The sequence below is a fragment of the Ascaphus truei genome, chromosome 7, assembly GCF_040206685.1.
Source record: "Ascaphus truei isolate aAscTru1 chromosome 7, aAscTru1.hap1, whole genome shotgun sequence".
NCBI lineage: Eukaryota > Metazoa > Chordata > Amphibia > Anura > Ascaphidae > Ascaphus > Ascaphus truei.
The window spans coordinates 34,817,975-34,841,162 of NC_134489.1; the positions used below are offsets into that span (position 1 = coordinate 34,817,975).

The 23,188-nt window shown below is 45.2% G+C and overlaps 1 protein-coding gene across 2 annotated transcripts in view; it reads right to left on the reverse strand.

Annotated features, from left to right (window-relative positions):
- The window catches only part of OTUD7B (OTU deubiquitinase 7B), a 60,485-nt gene that overhangs the window by 32,343 nt on the left and 4,954 nt on the right, over window positions 1–23,188 (reverse strand). The window contains exon 1 of one of the 2 annotated variants that reach the window (XM_075607631.1): window positions 7,427–7,777. The exons of the other annotated variant lie outside the window; for it this stretch is intronic. Coding sequence (XP_075463746.1) covers window positions 7,427–7,511 — 85 coding nt within the window. The 5' untranslated portion in view covers window positions 7,512–7,777. Of the gene's footprint in view, window positions 1–7,426; window positions 7,778–23,188 lie in introns of those variants that run through there. 2 annotated transcript variants of the gene reach the window in all.

Below are 23,188 nucleotides of genomic sequence, written 5' to 3' on the forward strand. Positions count from 1 at the left end.
TCCCCACCCAGAGGACCAGCACATTTCTATTTATTCCCTTACAAATTCCTTTTTTCTTGAAAAATAAAGTAGATTTTTTAAAGCCTCTTTCCTTTCTATTTTTGTAGCATAATTTTTTTTTTTACATCTTTCTAAAATGCAGTCCAAACAACTTTGCTATTGAAGAAATGCAGATAGATTTTAAATCACACAGTACCAGTGCTTTTGTGTGTGTCTGTTTTAACAGTCTTAAATCATTGACCATCCGTACATGGATAACTTGGTACATAACGGGTTGAGATCCCTGAATTACACAAATATATGGTTAATACAGAATTCCAGCTTATACGAATGTCAGTGATCTCCGATTATGTCTTCTGAAAACAAACCTCTCTCACCGACTGCCCCACACCTCTGAAATGGCCTTACCCTCAATACCCGACTAGCACCCTCTCTATCCACCCTGCAGACCCATCTTAAAACACACCTCCTTAACGAAGCATATGGGCTGATGCTATACATCTCGACCCCTTGCAGACGCACTTAACAGAACCCCCACCTGCTGTCTGTACGTTCCTCCTACTTATCAATTAGATTGTGAGCTCTTCGGGGCAGTGACTCCTTTTTCCCCAAATGTCACTTTTATGTCAAAAGCACTTCTTCTCATTATGTGTTATTTGTAATTGTTATTTATATGGTTATGCCACGTGTATTACTGCTGTGAAGCGCTATGCACATTAATGGCGCTATATAAACAAACACATACATACATACAAGATACAATTCAACATAGTCGACCAGTTGAATTTCTCAGGGGCCTCTAAATGAGGAAGTGTTTTCATTATCCTTATTCCCCCCTGTCCTTGTCAGAGAACCAAGGATAGGGGGAGGTGGGGCTCCTTCTGTACAAACACTTGCTGATCACGGAGCTACATCACAATGGAGCAGCCACAGGAAAGCAAAACTCCTCCAAAGTCTCAGTTTAAAATAAATGAAATAAATAATGAAAAATACTTGTGTGTCAGAGTTGGGTTGGGTAAAAAGGGTATCAATTACCCATATGAGACCCCACAAACATGTCACTGTAATTAGTTTCCTTTGGTTCAGTGAGGGATTACCCCAAATACAAATATCTCCATGTCTCCGACTGGTCCACAAACCTGTCTTTCCCCATTATCTCTTGGCATACAATGCTTCCAGAGCAGCCAGGGATTCTGGGTAATGACATGAGAATCAATTCATAAACACGCAATCCCAGCAAACTCAGAAGCCCCAAAAAAACACTTGCATAGGTAGTGTTAGGACCTGCTTACTGGTCATGCCTTGATGTGGCTTGCAGGCTTATAACACTTTGGCCAAAGGGTTTAACTAAATGACCCTTATTCAAGGAATATATAGGTATTTCACTGTGTATTTTTGTCACATTGGATGTAGCATTGGGCTTTTCTGTCTTTTGTTTAATGACATGATGAGAATGTCATTAAAATGTAGAAAATTTAGAATGTCATGTAAAATTTTAGAAAAAGCTGTCTGTGAGTAGGTTTACTGGCTCTGCACTTTCACCCAGGCTGTGCTGCAAAGCTGTGTAACACAGCAGGTATATGCTTATAGGGGTCCATGTTACAAGGGATAAGAAGCAAAAAAGGTGACACACGGAGTGCTCATTTGCATGTCCTTACCCAGAATCCCTGGCTGCAGTGGAAGCACTGTATGCCAAGAGAATGGGGAAGGGCAGGGTTGCAGACCTGTGAGACATCTGAATGTGCTCACAAGCAGTATTTTTATTTGCTGTACACTGTATGGTGGAGGTTTGTTTTACGTTTACTCCCCATAACTTGTTGTGTCTGGTTATACCCTTTAACATAAACACGGTGCACTACAATTACCAAAAAACGGATCCAAAACACACAACGTACGCTTGCCAGAACCGCTCAGAAACACATGTCTAATTCAGTCAATTAAAAAGAAAATAGATGGAGACTGAATAGTCTCTGGACAAACCCTCTGCGTCGCCACCACCCCTCAAAAAAAGTCATTCTGATCTATTGCCTCATTCTCCAAATAACATGATCTGGCTGGAGAGAAGCAGCAGGGGGGCTCTCGAGGACTGGACCCAGCCATCCCTGGTATATAGTGTCTTAAATGAGCACTCCACCCTATCTAACCACCATTTATCTTGTTATTTTTATGGGATAGGAACCAGTTTCAGAGTTGTTGATGCTATTAATAGCTACAGAACCTCTAAAGCAGGGGGGCGCAAACATGGGGGCGTGGGCACAGGCGGTTGCAGAGGCCCCACGGTCTTCCCCAAGGCATTGAAATTAGATGATGGGGGGTGGGGGGGAGGAATCGAGTGAGGCCTCTGCAACTGAACTTGATACGTCACTATGGCAAAGCAGCGTCAAATGACGCCGCTGGCTCATATCACGTCAAATGACGCCAACCTAAGAGGTAAGGGGGGCACGAGGAGTGAAGGGAGCTGGCAGGGGGGCGCAGCTTCAAAAGTTTGCACACCCCTGCTCTAAAGCTTCAGATTAGAATAAAATAAGGGGAAGGGAAAAGGGGAAAGCTCCCGCATCAGCTGAAGTACCTAGAATAATAGGTAAGTAGATAGTCAGAGATCGTTTCTGGTGCAAAAGGGGACAAAGGGATAAGCAAACAAACAAACGAAAGGTTCCCCCCTCAATGCACTCAGATCGATCTAATTGATATGATGTAGCAAATTAAAATAATTGAATGTATCAATAATAAACGTAAAATAGTAGTTGTACAGAGGGGTGTGGTAAACAAGTCCAGGGCCACCCCCCAATTACATACCAAATATGTTACCGTATTTACCGTATTACGTACATATACGGAAAGAAGGTAAAGAGAAAAACACTACACCTAAACACACTGGTATATAGACTCAGTCTATATAGTTCAACTCCTGCAGAGCTAAGTGCAAACCTATAATAAGGCAGCGCTTATATCTAATAAACCGGCGGTCTCAAGTGGTGTAAAACTGTCGATACTAAATCTAGAGGAGATGATTCCTTAAAAGGTAAATCTTAAAATACCGATAGGTACTGGCAGCAATAAATAGCCAGACCAGTGAAGTGTGATGGTGTAGGTGCAGAAATCAGCGTGAAACCCGTTTCGCAATACGTAATCCGTACGTAATACGGTAACATATTTGGTATGTAATTGGGGGGTGGCCCTGGACTTGTTTACCACACCCCTCTGTACAACTACTATTTTACGTTTATTATTGATACATTAAATTATTTTAATTTGCTACATCATATCAATTAGATCGATCTGAGTGCATTCAGGGGGCAACCTTTCGTTTGTTTGTTTGCTTCAGATTAGAGTCAGAATATAATTTAAATACAAAATATATATACACAAATAAAGAAATGGACGGGGATATAGAAGATGGCACATCCATATGCTTACTCTATGCAATGTGACTTAAAACTGCTGGGCAAACACCAAGCTTTCCACCAGTTCTTCACAATGCTAAACATGTAGGGGTGCCAGGCGGCTTCTCCAAAAATATTGGACACAATGGTGAAAGGTGCAACGAGCTCGAGACACACACCCCTCTCTCCGCTCCATGCCATTTCCTCCTCTCCTTGGCCCCACCCTCAGGCTCCTGACTGGCTGCTGCTGGGTAATGCAGCCAATCAGGATGGAGGAAGACCTCTTGCAACAGACCTGCTCTGGGAAATCCTGTGGCCCCCCAAGCCGGTCAGGTGACTATGTCAGAGAGGTAATACCGGTATACACACACACGTCCTGTATTACCTCTCATTTTTTATTGGACAGAGTGTCCAAATACAGGACAGTCCTGTTTAATGTTGGACACCTGGAAATGCATGCATTTATTCCCCGGTATTCGCGTCTTGTGGTTTTGTAAACGTGACTTCGTCTCATGCACCAAACAAGACTGCAGGGTCTGCAGGGACGGGATTGCTTGTGTCTGTATATTCTACCATTCCCAGAGTGCAAACCCACACACGTCCCACAGTCACAACCAAGTGGGACTTCCCATCCGACTCGACGGAGACTTTGTGTTTAGGAGAACAAAAAAAATACATGGGGAATATTGTAGTTTTACTTATCAATACACGCACAAGAACATGTGTCCCTTGTAAATCTAATAAAAAAAGGTCAATAAGAAGAATATTTGTTTTTTTTAGATAGCACTGAATGTACGCAGCAATATACTAAGAATTCTGCAGGCACAATGAGCCACTGCCCTGAAGAGCTTACAATCTAATTTTGCTGCCTGAGGTACAGCTTGCCCAAGGTCACAAGAAGATCGATGGCTGGGATTTGAACACAGTGCACCCACAACCAATGCAGTTGTATTACCACTGAGCTGCTCTGCTCCTTCACGCCCCTGCAAGCAGAGTATAGTCTTTTCATGTTGCATAAAGAGGACTTTTTAGCCAAACCACAATTAAAATGTGGATAGTTTCATGGCGGAGGCGACATGGTCACCCTCTCTATGCGAAACAATTTCCCTTCTGGGGCTTGCTGTACAGACAAACGATGCTGTATTAAAGATCACAAGCGCTTGGCGTTCCATAACATGCACTTGTATCTCGTGGACTGGACATTGAGTGACTCCACAACCTATCCGGAGAGCAGCAGTTCACAGAATAGCACATTTTGTTGGCTCCTTTGAAATGAACACAATGTACAATTTAATACTACAAAGGGTCGTTATGTACTTGCAACCCTCAAGTATGTCTGAATTTTAAAAAAAAGAGCCCTTGTAAACGAGAGCTTAGGCAAACTAAGACGACTACGGCTATTTTGCTTGACCATTCTGCTTACTAAACCCACATAAAGAAGGCACATCGGAGTGTGTGCTCCAGCGAGAGCACTGAGCCTAGTTATTGGGGGTACTAAGACCAAGTACTGTTAAATGCACAAGAGGTTTTGAAGGGTGCATGGAAATACTTAATAGTACTCTATTTTGCATCACAACGCTACACAGATCAGGCACTTTGCAGGACGTTCCTGTTGATGGATGGTCACCCGAAAGTGAATGGACTGCTGCTCTAAACGGCATTGAAAATAAACAGGGACTACAAGAACTGGGAAGATGAATTCCAGACAGAGGATATAGCAACACATTACTACACTTCTATACCGCCATAGGAGATCCAATCCTGATCCAATACATCCAGAGTGCTGTGAAACCGCAGTCCCTGTAACTTAGTGCAGGAGTGCTCAACTCCAAACCTCAACACCCCACCCCTTCCTGGTTGGGTTTTAAGGATATCTCAGCTTCAGCACAGGTGGCTCAGAGGCTCAGTCTTCAACTGAGCCACCTGTGCTAAAGCTGGGATATCCTGGGAGGGGGGGGGGAAAGAAGTGGGGGGTCCTGAGGTCTCCAAAGGGGGAGTGCTCAACTCCAGAAGTCCCGCTTCTATCAAATAAATTGGAATAAGATCTTGTCGGGCACTAGGAACACAGATTATTGAATTGGGGCATTAGTAAGGGTTGGAAACAAAAAGTCCAGAATTCTGAAATACACTCCAAAAAAAGTCTGCGCTTCTGCAGTGAGTCTCCATTACCAGAGGGCAGTTTAACTCAATGCCAGGATCAGCACTCACAGAACCCCAGGCTGAAGTCAGGAAGAGTCTGTTCAAATGTCATTCTCCTTTGTTTGAGAGCATAATTATCAAATCAAAGCACACAAAGATTACATACATAGATACAGGTGGTCCTCGGTATCCCACGGACCGCTTTCCATTGCCGCATAACATAATGCGCTGCGCTGGACACATTATCCAACGCAGCTCAATATGGACCCGCAATCCGACGGTAGTTTGCGGGACGCATTATGTTTGATAAGTGAGGATCGGACAGACATACATACACCCCTGAAGAAGGTCCCCCATGGGACCGAAACGTCGGGCATGTGTGCATTTTGGACCCAATAAACCACTTTTTGTGATTATCTCTGGTGCCGGTATATTGGATCTCTAGGGATCCTTACAGATCAACTATTTACCCTTTACCGTGCACCACACCAGCCACTGCTGCGGCTTTTTTTTTTCAGTATGTGCTGCCATTCTCTCTATATACATTACATACATAAAGTGTCAAAAAGAGTGCTACTAAGATTGTGACCTCATGTATAGAACAAAAAGGCCCAGTGCTACATCTAACTTGACATATTATATAGTTCCATACTGATCTGTTTATAAGAAAGGGTTATTTAGTTCCATTATTTTGTCAAAGTACTTTGAGCCTGCAGCCATGTCACAGTATAGCCCGTCTGTAGGTCCCAACACTGCTGCACCTGCAAAAACCTCTCATACCCTCACTAAGGTCTCGTCCTCAGTGTTAGCTGCAACGAGCGCTACGGCGTGCACAAGAACCGCACCTCTATGGTGCCGGGCCCAGTAGCTGCTTGCGCACGAATGGAGAGACCGCGATGCGCGCCCACATTTTGTAAAGACAAGATTTTTGTCTTTTCTAGTGGCGAGGGAGCGATGGCCACGTCACGGAGGCAGTTCAGCCAACGATGGCGAACCAGCGGCGTCATGGCCACGCCTCCACCACGATCTCCTGCAGCTCAACCACAGACCGCGGCTTTCACACGTGCACCAGCTGACACTGGGGCCGTAGCCTAATAGAATGAGAGCGGTCATTTATAGACTGGTCATTAAAAGGTGCTTGGCAAGAACTGCAATTAAAAAGATCAAATGTGTGAGCTTGGAAACAGGGAGGAAGAATCACTAACCTCCAAGTTGCTGTACCAACTGGAATACACACACACACGAACCCAATACACACACACATTAGAATCCAACACACACACACACACACACAAAAACGTGAGAATAAGTTCAACACAGCAACCAAACTTTAAAAAATAAAAAGCTTTCACAGTTTTACTATACGTGTCTCTGCCGCACATCCACACGGATATCCTATCAAGTCATGGGCCTGTTTAAGGTTCTACCATTTAATGTGGCAAGATCAAAGACTTGAAAAACTTTGGGGGTTTCAAAAGATCGTGTACAAACACGTGAAGAGTTTCCAAGTTGGTTCAATAATAGGCATCTTTCTATGCAGAAGATCTGAAATCAGATGCTTATCTCCCACAGTGGTTTTCGGTAATGCGTCACACTTTAAGGCTGAAGTGCACATTTCTAGACGCGATATTTGTCCTGGAGAAGTGTAGATTTACTGTAGGCTTGTGATAACTTTTACAGAACCAAGAGTATAGGTCTCCGCGAATGTAAAGCGCGTACACAGCCACAGGGTTCCTCTTCATTCACACAATTCAGGCTGGAAAGGTCTTCCTTTGCTAACGTACACACGCCTGGTGATTGCTGGCTTTTTATTCTGCTGCAAAGCCCTATTGTTTCAACTGTGCCATTCATCTGGTTAGTGATCACGTCTGACGCAAAACGCCTGGTCTTTTATCGCTGCTTACCTTCCAGAAGGTCTCGGGCCAGTCCTGGCTCCGCCCCAGTTGAGCGAACAAAATCTGACAGGACGATGTCCATGTCCAAGGTCATGTGATCACGAATTCCTTTCCGGCAGTCTTTAACAGGTTGGACATAGATCAAAGCTTAGTCTTCAGTCTAAGATTGAAACAATGTACACAGCTCATGTTACACCCTATAAAATAATCAGACAAAGCAGGCTTTCTGAAGACAGAATGCCAGCTATGTCATACTTGTTGCTGCCGACTCCGTTTCAGACTGGTTTCCATTGGAGAAAAAAAAAATAATATAAACTATGATCGCCACATGCAGATAAGATATAAATAAACCTCACGTCTATATTGCTCACGTGTTCAGTGAAGAACGCCTCGTTTTCCTTTTGTTCTTTTCTCACAAAAACATTTTCCAACTCCTCCTCCCATTTCAGAAGCAGAGTACGACATTGTTCAAACACCTACAGGTACGGGGCGCCAGCAGCTCTCACTGAACGCTTACTGAACACACCCACAACATGTACAACACAAGTAGCAGTTGGCCTAATGTTTGCTATACAAAATAGTTATTATTGAGACAGCAGACTGGATTTATTCATTTTTGTAAAAGGCTTTCTGTGTGTTACAAAAAAGCTTACTTTCATGTTTTGCTATCGTTTAGAGACGATACTCAAGGAGAGCATGTACTTTGTTGACGCTCGAATGAAACGTTAAACTTTTTCCTCTGGAATGCCAATTTCAAACTACCCTCAACAGACGCGGCTGTAATAAAGTCGTAATCTTAACGCACATCTCCCCCCCAACCTCACGGCCATCTATCCAGTCGTCTCTGCACCGCTTCTGGGCTTCCTTGTCCCTTACGTCCTTTCCCAGAAGACACAGCAAACGGGGCAAGTTCTACCGAAGAAGACTTCCCAACACTGTTCTATCGTAATCAACTGCTAGCACCCTGCACGTCCGCGGGAAGCCGGCATTATTCTGCTCATAACTGAAGGTGCTTTCAATCCAGAGTTGATTTTTTTTTTTCTATGGACCAAAAATAAATGTTCTCAAAAACAGATACAAGTTGAAACAGCAGGCTCCTTACTTCTGGGGTTTTAATTGGGAATTTTAAACAGCCGACCCAAAGGAAGGCGCAACCGATCATGCTTTGTCCCCATGTTGGCCAGATATTTGGCAGCCATTTTGTTTCACCTGGATGGAGATGTAAACCCGGTAACATCATCAGTTTAAAGAGGGGTGGGGGGGGGGAGGAATGAGAAGGGGGAGCAGATTGCCGCATTAAAAGGGAGCAATCCAAGACACTGATCTGTTTTTGCAAAGTTACATTTTTGTTCATAGTATTGAAGCAGGGGTTCTCTGTAGCTGAACCCCGTTAATATCAGCTCCGGGGACCCCCTGCTTCCGAAAACACTTGGCTCCATAGGGCGTGCTGGTTTCCGCTCTGGCTGAGCTTTAAAGTTTAAATCTCCTGCGTCACACGGGCCAATAAGAAGCCACGCCAATGATGTCATGGCTGCCTATTGGCCCGCCCGCCAGGGGAGTTTTGAACAGCCACCATTACATCCCCTTGTAGTGGAGTGGCTACTGGCACCTACTACGGAGATATCTCCGGAAGCAAGGGGTCTCCGGAGCTGAAATGAACGGGGTCTCACATTTGCCGATTCCACTAAAGTCTAAGTCGCAGGAGAGTCATTTAGCAGGAGATGGTAAAAGGACAGCAGGGTCAGGCAGGACATAAAATCAACGTTTCAATAAAGTCGACAGATTGGGCATACTACGAGCTATACACGTTACAGCCACCATTATACAGTACAGTATCTACATAACCAGTGCCCGCTGGCCTGTATTAACCAGTGTTCGCCGATATAAAAGATTCAAACCAAAAAGGGATTGCTACCTGTCTAACCATTCATATAGGAAGCTTACCATGAAATAAAGAATACTTGGATGAGGCCCATTGCTTTTACGCTGTCAAATTGCATCGCTGCGCCTATATTTTATATATGGGAGAGGGGGAGGAGAAATGGGGGAGGAGAGAGGGGAGAAGTTATGTCCCCTTATTACCTCGATAGAGGTCCTTCATATTATTATCCCTTGAGCACTAGACTATTTTAGTGTTCATTTTGGGACATCAACATCTAGACAGACAAGGCTGTTGAGTATTTCTCCATTTGCACTTATCCTTCTGCGTTTTCATGCTTCGCATTATGGGATTTAGCGCTGGGTATTTTAAATGTATAGAAAAAAAGATATGTAGTAATTAATTTATTTTTGACTAATTGGACTGAATATTGTTGGTTAACGTCAATGGACGCTTTTCAGGTTTGCAAGCCTTGTAGTCGTTAGGAATATCATTATATATTGATCACCTGTTGCACCTTGCAATGTATATGTGCCTTTATCTTATACTCCTGGGAAGTAAATTAAAATGCATGTGTGATGAAGTGCTGATTCTGTGTGGTTATATCCACCGCACAATATTTTTAAACATTCATTGAGATTTATATTTGTAATAAGGAAAAACGAAGAGTCTCAATCTGTGGGGAATTTATCCATTGTGCCAATTGGGTTCCTTGATTGACCACCCTTCAAGTTTCTCTAGCAGGGTTGTTACAAATACCCAAGACACTGTATTAGAGCAGGGGCTGCCAACACTTGTTCTCAAGGGACACCAACTAGTCAGGTTTTCAGGATATCCCTGTTTCAGCACAGGTGGCTCAATCAGTAGCTCAAAGACAACCACCTGTGCTGAAGCAGGGACTGCTTGAGCCACCTGTGCTGGAGCTCGGATATCCTGAAAACCTGACCTATTGGTAGGTCTTGAGGACTGGAGTTGGCTACCCCTGTATTAAACTTGAGCTTGTTAGGACAAAGTTCTTTTTGGGTGTAGTTTATATATAGGAACCTATATATTAAAGCAGCAGTTCAAGCAATATCCTACATGTGCATTTTTAAAAAAAAATCAGTTCTGTACTATGAAAAAATACTTTAAAAAAAACCAACCTATTTTAAACACTTTTTAAATATATTCTAATGTAACAGCCATTTTTGTTCCTATAGCAACCAAATACAAAGTCACATCCCCTTCCCCTTCTGAAACAGCATCACCCTTTTGAGCCCTGCCCTCTCTAGCAGTGAACCAATTGAATCTAGTGCCTGCCTGGTCACATGATCTTCCTCACAGAACTTTGGCTGTCAGTGCAGCAGAAGATTACCCAAGATGCATTTAGTGAACCCCAAGCCGTGTTTCAGCAATCAATCACAGGAGAACGGATCGATCAGCAACTTAGCTAATCACTTGTCAGTGTGCAGATTGTATTAATGCACATATTGAATGAAACTATGATTTTTTTTTTTTTAAAACGACAGCTTGAACTGCAGCTTTAAAATGACTATGGGTAACTGCAGGACTTGTCATTGGTGTAAGGGAAAATGGACTAGTTCCACGTCTGGAGGCTTGGCTGTCATTTATCGTTTGTTACGTACATCTGATTAAAAGACCTATTTGGCCTTGAAAGCGGTTTGACAAAGCTATTTTTTGCACAATTTTTGTCTCGTCAAAAGACAAAAAAAATGGTCTGCTATAACCTGCAAAAAAAATGGTGTTCACAGAAGGAAATTTATCTCTTTCGGTTTTCTAATCAGTTCTCTCTTTTACAAAGAGCATCAACCCTCTGGCCTTTAGGAATGAGACAAAAAAAAAAAAATCAAAACAGCCTACACCCAATAATGTTGGCAAGTGCAGCGGCTTAGAAAACTCCCTCATACAGAAGAATGTCAATGTGTTGAAAACGGAGAATGAACTTTGAAAGACAACACAGGGAAACTGTGAACCAAACAGACTCGGAGGAGGCAAGATTCTGCAAGACTTCATACAGACATCGTACAACTCTCCTCTACAGTGAGCTGCACCGTGCCCACCAAGGAAACAAACACAGTCTGTCCTAGACAGCGAATTATAAAACACATGACAGCTATTGTACTAGAAGTAAACCACGTGCCTTAACTAAACAAGCTGTTGACGATTAAGGCAGCTCCTCAAGTCAACACTACTCCCCTTTCCCCCTCTACCGGCTGTCAGATGGGCTGGCACTGCGGTGGAGGGAGGGAGGTAATGCTTAGCGATGTATTTTTTAGTTAATTTTTAAACCATATACACTATGTAAATACACACCTCTCCCACGCTGTGTACAGTGCATAAACTGCAGATCATTTTATTACAGTCATTCAGGATAACAAAAAAAAGCTGCATCACATTTAAAAAGGCGGCCCGGCCCATGAATTTCCAGGTTTCCTAGAACCAGCGCCATCGTCCACCAGCTCGCTTATTGGGCGCATGATAGATGTGGCAGAGAAGCAGCTTTTGCGATCTCCGAAAGCATAAACCCCCTCAGAAACGGTTTACTCACTATATCATTGCAGGTCTGTTACCTGAACGCATTCTCACTCCCCCCCCCCCCCACTCCCCCAAAATACGTTTTGCAGAAATCACTTTCCAATGATTTCACACAAACTTACGGTTTGGCCTACGACCGGCTTTTTTTTTTTTTTTTTTATCTCCCAAAATGAACATTTTTCCACATAATTTGCTGCTTTCTGTTAACTGATTTACGCCATGACGCAAGTCCCTCATAATAGTTACAGGAGGTACTTTGAGGTTGTACAAGGAGAAGCTTTGCTACTGAACATAAACCCCCACCCCAGTGAGGACATAGCTGGGGAGGTGGCAAGACGCCTAAGCCTCCAAGTGACCACATTTGGTCTGCCGTTGGCAGATGGCAGACTATTTCGCAACAGGAAATGCCACGTAGTGTCTTGCTGAAGGAGTGATCAACTCCAGTCCTCACGGGCCACCAACATTTCTAGTTAAGGATATCCCTGCTTCAGCACAGCTGGCTCGATATCGATATGAAGCACAGGACATCCTTAAAACCTGAAATGTTGGTGGCCCTTGGAGTAGATCACCACTACTACACCATCACCACCATATTCCCCGCTCGCCAAATGTATTGAACCCCTCTGCAGCCAGACAGCCAGACAACGCCTTTCTCCGAGGTTAAGGAAGAGGACTGATGACTAATTCAGTAAAACTCAGGCAAGTTGCTACATTGTAACAAAGTCGCTGGAAGGTCAGTCACATTCCTGGCTCCTGCGCAGCGGTATTTGTGGCCTGAAGTGTAGTGCTTAGAAAGACGGTAGTAACATTATTTTACACAACCCTTGTGACAAGTCATTTTTTTCACAATAGTGTCCGTTCCATAATGATTTTTTAAAACATGGTTTTAGAAATCCAATTTTAACGTTGGCATCTAAAATGTACGAGAAGGGGGAATACTAGAATATATAAATTAACATTAGCACTTCGGCACACCATAATTCACCAATCACAAGGGTTTTTTTGTTTTATTTTTAACTCTTTCAGTCAAAAAAGGTTAGGTATGTGATGTTCAGCCGAGCACAGGGGTGGCCAACTCCAGTCCTCAAGGACCATCAACAGGTCTGGTTTTCTGGATATCCCGAAAACCTGACCTGTTGGTGGCTCTTGAGGACTGGGAGTTGGCCACCTCATACCTAGCACTTCACATTGAAGCCCAGAAGTCTAACGGCAAAAAGCACAACAGACATCAACAATGTGGTACCTAAAACTGTCACAAAAGAAGCGTCCGCCCGCAGCACCCCGGAGAATTTATACTGCAGTTACTATGTAAATCTTGTTTAAACGGTCTTCCAAAACCAAGAATTGTATTATCCCCGATAAACCAGGGGATGTGACAATCCTATATTGTATATGACCAGGAGGAAAGCAAAGGCGATTTGCACGCCCGAGAGGTCAGCATGCTTACGCGGTCTTTGCATTATATGAAACGGATAGTCAGTTGTATATCTTATACTATATTAGTGAAAGCACTGTATGTTTGCCTGCCTGGATGTCCGGTGTCCCTAGCGGCAATCTCATTGGTCCCTTGGCCCGCCCGCCCCCGCACACCTCTCATTGGCCTCACACACTCACACCACCCCCTTGGCCCGCCCCCCCCACCTCTCATTGGCCTGAGGCGGAGTGACGGGCCAAAGGTCCAAAAAAATAAATAAAACACACACACACACACACACACACACACCTCTCTCCCCGCTCCAAATCACCTCTCCCCCCTCCCCAGTGGCATCACCTCTCCCCCTCCCCGCTCCAAATCACCTCTCCCCCCTCCCCAAATCACCTCTCCCCCCTCCCCAGCGGCATCACCTCTCCCCCTCCCCAAATCACCTCTCCCCCCTCCCCAGCGGCATCACCTCTCCCCCCTCACCGCTCCAAATCACCTCTCCCCCTCCCCGCTCCAAATCACCTCTCCCCGCTCCAAATCACCTCTCCCCGCTCCAAATCACCTCTCCCCGCTCCCCAGCGGCATCACCTCTTCCCCCTCCCCAGCGGCATCACCTCTTCCCCCTCCCCAGCGGCATCACCTCTTCCCCCTCCCCAGCGGCATCACCTCTTCCCCCTCCCCAGCGGCATCACCTCTTCCCCCTCCCCAGCGGCATCACCTCTCCCCCTCCCCGCTCCAAATCACCTTTCCCCCTCCCCAGCGGCATCACCTCTCCCCCCTCACCGCTCCAAATCACCTCTCCCCGCTCCAAATCACCTCGCTTCCCGCAGCTGCCACGCGGCGCGTAAGATGGCGGACCCCCTTCCTCCCTCGCGGCGCCGAGTCAGACGGTGGCGGCGCCCGGAAGTACAGGTAGGTGTCGCTCCCCACCTCCGGCGCCAAACGGAACTGAGAAAGGGCGCATCAACTGAGGTGTGTGTGTGTGTGTGTGTGTGTGTGTGTGTCACTGTCCACTGCCCCCCCTCCTGTCCACTGCCCCCCCCTCCTGTCCACTGCCCCCCCCCTCCTGTCCACTGCCCCCCCCCTCCTGTCCACTGCCCCCCCCCCTCCTGTCCACTGCCCCCCCCCCCCTCCTGTCCACTGCCCCCCCCCCTCCTGTCCACTGCCCCCCCCCCTCCTGTCCACTGCCCCCCCCCTCCTGTCCACTGCCCCCCCCTCCTGTCCACTGCCCCCCCCCCCTCCTGTCCACTGCCCCCCCCCCTCCTGTCCACTGCCCCCCCCCCCTCCTGTCCACTGCCCCCCCCCCCTCCTGTCCACTGCCCCCTCCCTCCTGTCCACTGCCCCCTCCCTCCTGTCCACTGCCCCCCCCCTCCTGTCCACTGCCCCCCCCCTCCTGTCCACTGCCCCCCCCCCTCCTGTCCACTGCCCCCCCCCCTCCTGTCCACTGCCCCCCCCCCTCCTGTCCACTGCCCCCCCCTCCTGTCCACTGCCCCCCCCCCTCCTGTCCACTGCCCCCCCCTCCTGTCCACTGCCCCCCCCCCTCCTGTCCACTGCCCCCTCCCTCCTGTCCACTGCCCCCCCCCCTCCTGTCCACTGCCCCCTCCCTCCTGTCCACTGCCCCCCCCTCCTGTCCACTGCCCCCCCCCTCCTGTCCACTGCCCCCCCCCCTCCTGTCCACTGCCCCCCCCCCTCCTGTCCACTGCAGGAAATGCAGGGGGAGGAATCCATGCCTTTGAGGCGCCCCCCCCCCTCCCTTTGACGCCCCCCCCCCTCCCTTTGACGCCCCCCCCCCTCCCTTTGACGCCCCCCCCCTCCCTTTGACGCCCCCCCCCTCCCTTTGACGCCCCCCCCTCCCTTTGACGCCCCCCCCCCTCCCTTTGACGCCCCCCCCCCCTCCCTTTGACGCCCCCCCCCTCCCTTTGACGCCCCCCCCCTCCCTTTGACGCCCCCCCCTGCCTTTGACGCCCCCCCCTGCCTTTGACGCCCCGCGCGCACACACTGACTGACTGCCGCACGCACGCACACACTGACTGACGCGCACACAAACCCTGACTGACGCACGCACACACTGACTGAGGCACACACTGACTGTGTGTGCGTCAGTCAGTCTGTGTGTGTTTGTGTTTCTGCCTCAGACTCACTGACGCGCGAGCAAACACACAGTGACTGACGCACACACGCTACATGAAGCTGTAAAGGAGGGAGGGAGGGGGGGGACTTGATTGATGTGAATGGGGGACAAACAGAGAGAGGGGGGAGGAGAGAGAGGAACGGGAACATTACATCCCGGGCAACGCCGGGTCTCTCAGCTAGTAGATGAATAAAATAAAGACTGAAGTTTATACGACACCCAGCAGAGAAGCTGTTACCTTACTGATATTCGCAAAACTATGGCTCAAAATGGAGAGCATGTGAATACCCCTCGCAGTGTTTCGTATTCCCCGTTGTCAGCTATTGGAAATGCATTCGTTTAATATGCCCGAGTCGCATACAGTACATACCAGCATTAAAAGGTAAAAAGCAGGTAATCTGCAGAATAAATTATCAAACAAGCAACAGCTGTTTCATTCAAGAAATTGAGAATATGAACCAATTTGTAGCGTTTTATTATTCTTTATTTCCCAGCAACAACAGATTACTGGGCATTATAAATATGGAGTGTACAAAACCGCATATTTTGGTGTACAGGACAATTACTAGGATCAAAACGGTCAGGAATTCTGTAAAGGTCAATACCTCCTCCTCCTCTATACCATGATATCAACTGCCAAGCATGCTTCCAGTACTTGAATAACGTTCAAAATAGTATCAAGCGAATGCTATTTCCGTAGGAGATTAAAAATAAAGCAAGAAAGGATGGGTTCAGGGAGATAAGGAAGGCTGTATACTGCACATCAAAATAGAAAAAGGTTTTCACATGACAAAAAGGGCGGTAGGTGGATTTTTTTTTATAGTGTGCTTTTCGTTAAAGTAGGCCTGTGCAACTCCTGTCCTCGAGGGCCACAAACAGGCCAGGTTTTCAGGATATCCCAACTTCAGCAAAGCTGGCTCAATTATACTAAGCCACTAATTGAGCAGGCTGTGCTGAAGTAGGGATATCCTAAAAACCTGGCCTGTTTGTGGCCGTCGAGGACTGGAGTTGTACAGGCCTGTGTTAAAGTATCAATTTATCTCTCTCTCTTCCCCCCCCCCCCCCCCACAAGCCTATATGACAGGGATAGCCAACTCCAGTTCAAGGGCGATCAACAGGTCAGGTTTTCAGGAAATCCCTGCTTCAGCACAGGTGGCTAAGCCAAAAACCTGACCTGTTGGTGGCCACGCCGCTTTACAGGTTAATGATATAATGTTAGTATCTTGCGTCCAGGAGCTGGTCTCTTCTTTGTATGTATTATTTTTCTTGCATGTGTTCCGAGGTTACCATAGTAACCTTTACACTGCACAGGGCTCTGAGGAAAGCTTCATTTTAACCTTAATATTCCACAAGTGTGTATTTCCTGCAAGGGGAATCAGATTTAAAAAAACAAATAATCAGCGTGGGAATGTGCAAGGAGTCTCCTAAAAACAAGTGATGAGCGCAGACTGCCGCTTTAACTCTGCGAGTGCCACGGCCCCGCTATCACCGTGCGGTCACCTGACCGGAGAGGACATTTTGAGGAACAGGAGAGAAGAGGAGTCTCTCTCTCTTCCCCAGTTCCTCACTGGTTAGATCACAGCGTGTGCCCCACGGGAACGGAGGATGCGATTAAACATGGGGAGGGGGGAAAAAAAACAACTAGACAGCTGTAAAAAAAATATATCTAATAATAATAATAGTTCTTGTATAGCGCTGCTAGTTTTACGTAGCGCTTTACAGATACATTTTGCAGACGTAGTCCCTGCCCCGTGGAGCTTACAATCTATGTTTTTTGGTGCCTGAGGCACCAGATAAAGTGACTTGCCCAAGGTCACAAGGAGCCGACACCATGTTTTGAACCAGGTTCCTCTGCTTCAAACTCGGTGCCAGTCAGTGTCTTTAACCACTTCTCCTTCTCCTTTCGTCTTCTATATTTTACATATATAATTTACACGAGTCCAGTAATCTGTCACACACGCACGCTCTCCCCCCACCCCCCACCTTTTTGCGCCATGCTTATGTTATACAATCGGAAATTTGTGAGGACCGTGTCACGTGCAGTACACCTGTGAGAACGTGACTTCTATATGCGACAATAGTTAATACACATCTATCTAGCTGATCCAATCTTCACCTCGCAAGGTCCCTCAAATGAATATCTTCCCTCAATCTGTCCCAATATACCATCTGTCACGAACAGCACAGTGGCAAACACGTGACTTCTATGCAATCAGGGTTAATACACACAGCTAAAATAGCCAACTCACCTTTCTCCTGCACCAGGTACTTCAAAAAGGAGTTAATATTTACCCTTACTCCGTTACAATACAGATCTTTAATCCATCTCCACCAAAGGAATTACTAAGGGTACGTAACAAAGCCTTTGGTCTTTGTTTATTAAGAAAACTATGCACTGAACACACAACAATCTTTTCCGAAAAGGTAAAAGGACTCTACAAAGCATGCAACAGTTCAATCAGAGCCCAAAAGTATTCCTTACTAAAGTTCAGCTTTAAAGCAGCAGTCCATTTAAAAAAAATATTTTCTTTTTCCCCTTTAATATGTGCATGAATACAATCCCCACAATGATCGGTAATTAGCTAAGTTGCCGATCGATCCGTTCTCCTGTGATCAATCTGCGAAGATTCGGCACGGGAGTTCACTAAATGGCTGTCAGTGCATTAGATGAGGAACAAAGATGCAAAGTTCTGTGGGGAAGATCACGTGACCAGGCAGTCACTAGATACAATTGGTGCACTGCTAGAGAGAGGGCAGGGCTCAAAAAGTGGTGTGCCAGAGCCTGTTTCAGAAGGGTAAGGGGATGTGACTTTGTAAATGGTTGCTATAGAAACAAAAAATGTGTTACATTAATAATGTCATTCAGAGTGGTTTAAAAAAATGCCACAAGTATTTCTTCATAGTAAAGAACTGATTTATATATGTAATAATAAAAAAAAAAACACACATGTAGGATATTGGTCTGCAGCATTAACATAAAAATCTGCTAGATCAAAACGTGTCCGAAATGGTAAATTAGCTGACAAACCATGCAACAGCTCAGAGCCCAAAGTATTACTTACTAATGTTCAGTTTTAATATACAAATAAACTACAGTGCTTAAAGCTGCAGTTCAGTTTTTTTTTTTTTTTAACTTCAATAGTTTCATGTGTGCAATCTCTAATTACCTAAAGAACTGTATAGCTGCAGGTCAATTTGTTCTCCATGTATTGATTGGCAAAATTTGGTGACATCATTAGTGAAGGGATATGTTTTTCTTCTGCTTCTTTCTCTCAGTGGAAGCTCATGAAAATTCATGAGCACTCCTGCACTGACATGTGCTAGAGGGAGGGCAGGGCTGGCAAAGGGGTGTGCCAGAGCTTGTGACAGGACATGAAGGGGCAGTGCCTTAGCAAATGGCTGTTAAAATAGAATACAAGAAAATTGGTCTTTCAAAGTTGTTTTTTTAAAAACAGAAAATGCTAAAAGTATTTTTTCTTACTACAGAACCGATTTATTAAAATAAACAGACATGCAGGATATTGACTGAACTGCAGCTTTAAGTTGCAGAAAACGATTGTTACAAGAACAGTTATTTTGATGAAACGGTCGGCATTTATTATAAGGATAAAACACAGAATCTAGCTTACGTTATCGTCCAACATTGAGCAGATCTGTTCCCAAAAATCTTGAGTGGCAATTGAGATTTCCCGTGTTCAAGTATGGGACTCTCCCTTAGTTTAAATCAAACTCATAATTAAAAAGTAGGGCTTTATATTCTAAATCCCCTTAATTAAGAACATCATAAGCCCACCCCAATCAGCTCAACAGTTTTACGACTTAAAAAGAAAAAAAAAAACCTTTTTGCCTTTTAGACTTTCTAAACTTTGCCTCAATATATATAAGATTTCAGAACTTTGTTTCCATAATACTTGGATACACGCCATCTTCACCGTTGCATCTGTGCACCCAATATACAAGCCTGAATAGAACATATGGCCATATAACTTCTCTTGTTGCATTAGAAACAGATCTCCGAGATTATAGAAAACCCTGGCTTTTTGGTATCATTTGATTTGTGTAATCACAACAGTTACACATATCTATTTGTTATGGTTGTGAATCCCAGGATTTCCCCCATTTAATAAAATGTACACTTTTTGGAATACTGTCTTGGCCCGACCCTCTGACATTTGCAGATCCCCATCAGGAAGCTCTTTCAAGGTACATTTAAAGCTGCAGTCGAGTCTTTTTTTTTTTTTTTTTTTTTACTTCAATAGTTTCATGTGTGCAATCTCTAATTACCTAAAGAACTGTATAGCTGCAGGTCAATTCATTCTCCATGTATTGATAGGCGAAATTTGGTGACATAATTAGTGAAGGGATCTGTTTTTCTTCTGCTTCTGTCAGTCAGTGGAAGCTCATGAATATTCATGAGCACTCCTGCACTGACATGTGCTAGAGGGAGGGCAGGGCTGACAAAGGGGTGTGCCAGAGCTTGTGACAGGACATGAAGGGGCAGTGCCTTAGCAAATGCTTGTTAAAATAGAATACAAGAAAATTGGTCTTTCAAAGTTGTTTTTTTTAAAACAGAAAATGCTAAAAGTATTTTTTCTTACTACAGAACTGATTTATTAAAAAACACACATGCAGGATATTGACTGAACTGCAGCTTTAAGAGTTTGGGGTAGGGGGGAAACAAATAAAGACACTATTATCTAATACTACAGAACAAACTTAAAAAACAAACCAAACAAAAAAAAACAACATAGTATTTCACATGTTTTGCTGCTTTAAAGGATTTCCTTTCCAGAAGCAACTTAACACTGCAAATCAACTGCATGCTTGGATTTCCATCAATGCATTGCCACTGGCAAAACTGTCAAGAAAAATGAAAGTTCAGCATTTCCTGTGCAGTTTATTCTAAATATTGACAAGCGTGTGCTGGGCCAGCAAACAGCATTTTACTGGTGTATTAGACAGACACAACATACCTAATTAAAAAAAAAAAAAAAAAAAACACGACATTTGTTCCCAGACAGAGGTAGCCAAATACATGGATTTATTCTGGGGATATCACTATCTTCTGAGCCAGAAGACAATAAAATTGGCTTTTTTTTTTTTTTTTTTTTACAAACACCCTTTTAGGAACCATTTCAGCACATGTTGTTATTTATACTAATCAAAAAAAATGAGCTGATGTCACAAAACTTGCCACATATACAGTAAGTAAGGAAAAAGCCCATTAGAGAGTGGACATGAAATGGAGCATAAAAAGTGACCAATGCAGGTAGGCACATGGGCCAACATATTCCCAAGATCCATTGTTGAAGGCCATATTACCGAAATGCAGAATATAATGCACAAGTACTATAGAGATAGGGTGGGCAACCCCAGTCCTCAAGGGCCACCAACAGGTCAGGTGTTCAGGATATCACGGCTTCAACACAGTGGGCTCAAAGACTGAGTCACCTGTGCTGAAGCAAGGATATCCTGGAAACCTGACCTCTTGGTGGCCCTTGAGAACTGTAGTAACCCACCCCTGTTCTAAAGCAGGGGGGCGCAAACCTTTGTTGCTGCGCCCCGCCTGCCTTGCCCGGTGCTCGCGTGCTGCGCCCACCTTACCTTGGTATGTCACATGACCCCGCAGCATCATTTGATGCCGCGTTGCCATGGCGACAAGTCCTGAAGCCGGCAGAATTAAGGTAAGTTGAGTTGCAGAGGTCTCCCGAGATCCCCCGGCATTTAAATTAAATGCCTTGGGGAGGGGGGGGGGGGGGGGGGGGAAGAGCCTCTGCAACCGCTGCACCCCTCAAGAAAAATCTCGCACCCCCCAGTTTGTGCACCCCTGTTCTAGAGGTTAAAGAAATTAGGATTTAGCAAAGCCCAGAACTGTGTTGCAGGACCTTATGGGGAGAAAAATGGGTTAAAGCTGCAGACCAAGCAATATCCCACATATTTTTTTTTTTAAACAACTCTGAATTACATTGTTCATGTAAGATAATGTAACAAGCCTTTGTTTCAATAGCAACCATTTACAAAATCACAGATACTGAGTCAATACTCCTCTGCAGTCATTTTGTGAACCCCCGAGCCGAATCTTCGCCGATCGATCACAGAAGAACAGATCGATCGGCAACTTAGCGAATTACTTATTGTGTGGGTTGTATTGATGCATATGTTAAAAGGTGAAAAGTAAATAAAATAAATAGAAATGTAAAAAAAAAAATGGCAGCTTGGTCTGCTGCTTTAATATGGCTACTATATCCCAGAATTTGCTTTGGATTCTGCATTGGTGAAGTGATATTTTATTTGTCTCATTTTTAGCCACACAATCGAGACTCCAAAACATATACGGCGGGCACTTACAAAAAGGAACAGACAGAAAAACCAGGCCTAAATTGTAAATAGATTATAGATTTTTTTAATGCGTTGATTTTATTTTCCACTAATCCTCAACCACATCATACTATGTTCAGGTGAGAACCCTTGCGGCAAGGGCATGAAACGCGTCAGAGTGATCCTCCACGAGGAATGTGCTATTTTTTGTATGCTCTGATGATTAAATAAAGTATTTTTTTAGTGACCCAGCAGTTTCAGCTCACTTTCTGGCAGTTCCACGATAGCAGTGCATGACGCTTTTTCTCCCGGCTGGGGGTTTCCTTTGCTTACAATGTGTTTATTATTGGGTTTTAACTTTACATTAAGCACGTCTGTTATAAAAACTTAAACCAATGCTATATTTTAAATGAAGCTCAGAGACAAAATGTCTAGTCTGTGAAGTGATTAATCCCATAACAGAGTGAATGTCCTTGTATCAAACAGCACATGACTTATGCCACTAAAGTGGGCAAATCAAATAAATCTTTATTCTACCGCTCTCCACCTCCTCCAATCCTTTCACTTTTTTCTTTCCCCGATCTTCCATTATTTCTAGGTTCAGTGCTCCCCCCTCTCTCTGGCAGCCATAATGCTGTGTGATGCACTGTGGGACACGTTGGCAACAGAGCGGATACGGTAGAGTGATGACTGGTTGCTGCTGTTGCCTGCGGGTGCCCTAAAAAACGTTTCTGTGCAGCTACTAGGGAGGCAGCATAGGGCCCTGCACCAGGGCCCATCATTTCTGTGCCCTGCATTAACCTCTATTCTAGTGAGGTGAAGTGACAGCAAGATTAAGTGTGCCGTCTTCAGCCTTGATTAAACCAGCTCCGGCGGGGGGCAATGCGCACGCCCGAAGCCTGCAGTGCAGGCGGCATCGGGAGGCGTGACTATGACATCATGTGAGCGTCTCGCCCTCATTGGCTGAACCGCTCGTGACATGGCCGTCGCTCGGGAAAATAAATTTCTGAGATCTGATCAAAATTTGCACGTTTGGACACCTCGTTTGCGGTCGCATGCACCAACTACGCTCAGTGGAAAACATCCATTTGTTTTGGCGGCGCTGTGTGCGTGGCCGCCGCTGGTATAAGCATGGCCTTCTACTGCTCACATAGTAAAGAGAGGACACGTCCACTATACATCAAGTTTGAACTTTGGCGTTAAAAAGGCCCCAAAGCCTGCAGTACAGTGTCCACATGGCAACCTCTTGTCTATCCCCTTTATCCACCCCAGCAGTAAGCACAGAACACTTTACCATCCAGACATCAGTGAATTGTCAGAGAAACTGTGCTCTCTCGAGTTCGTCCAATAAGACTCTTTAAAATCAAGTAATGTCACATAGTTGGTACCACAATATAAAAATAAGTGAGATGGGGGGGGAGAAAAAAAAAAAAACCGCAGAGGTGGAAAGAGATTCCTCATTGCAAAGTACAGTGAAGTCCGCTT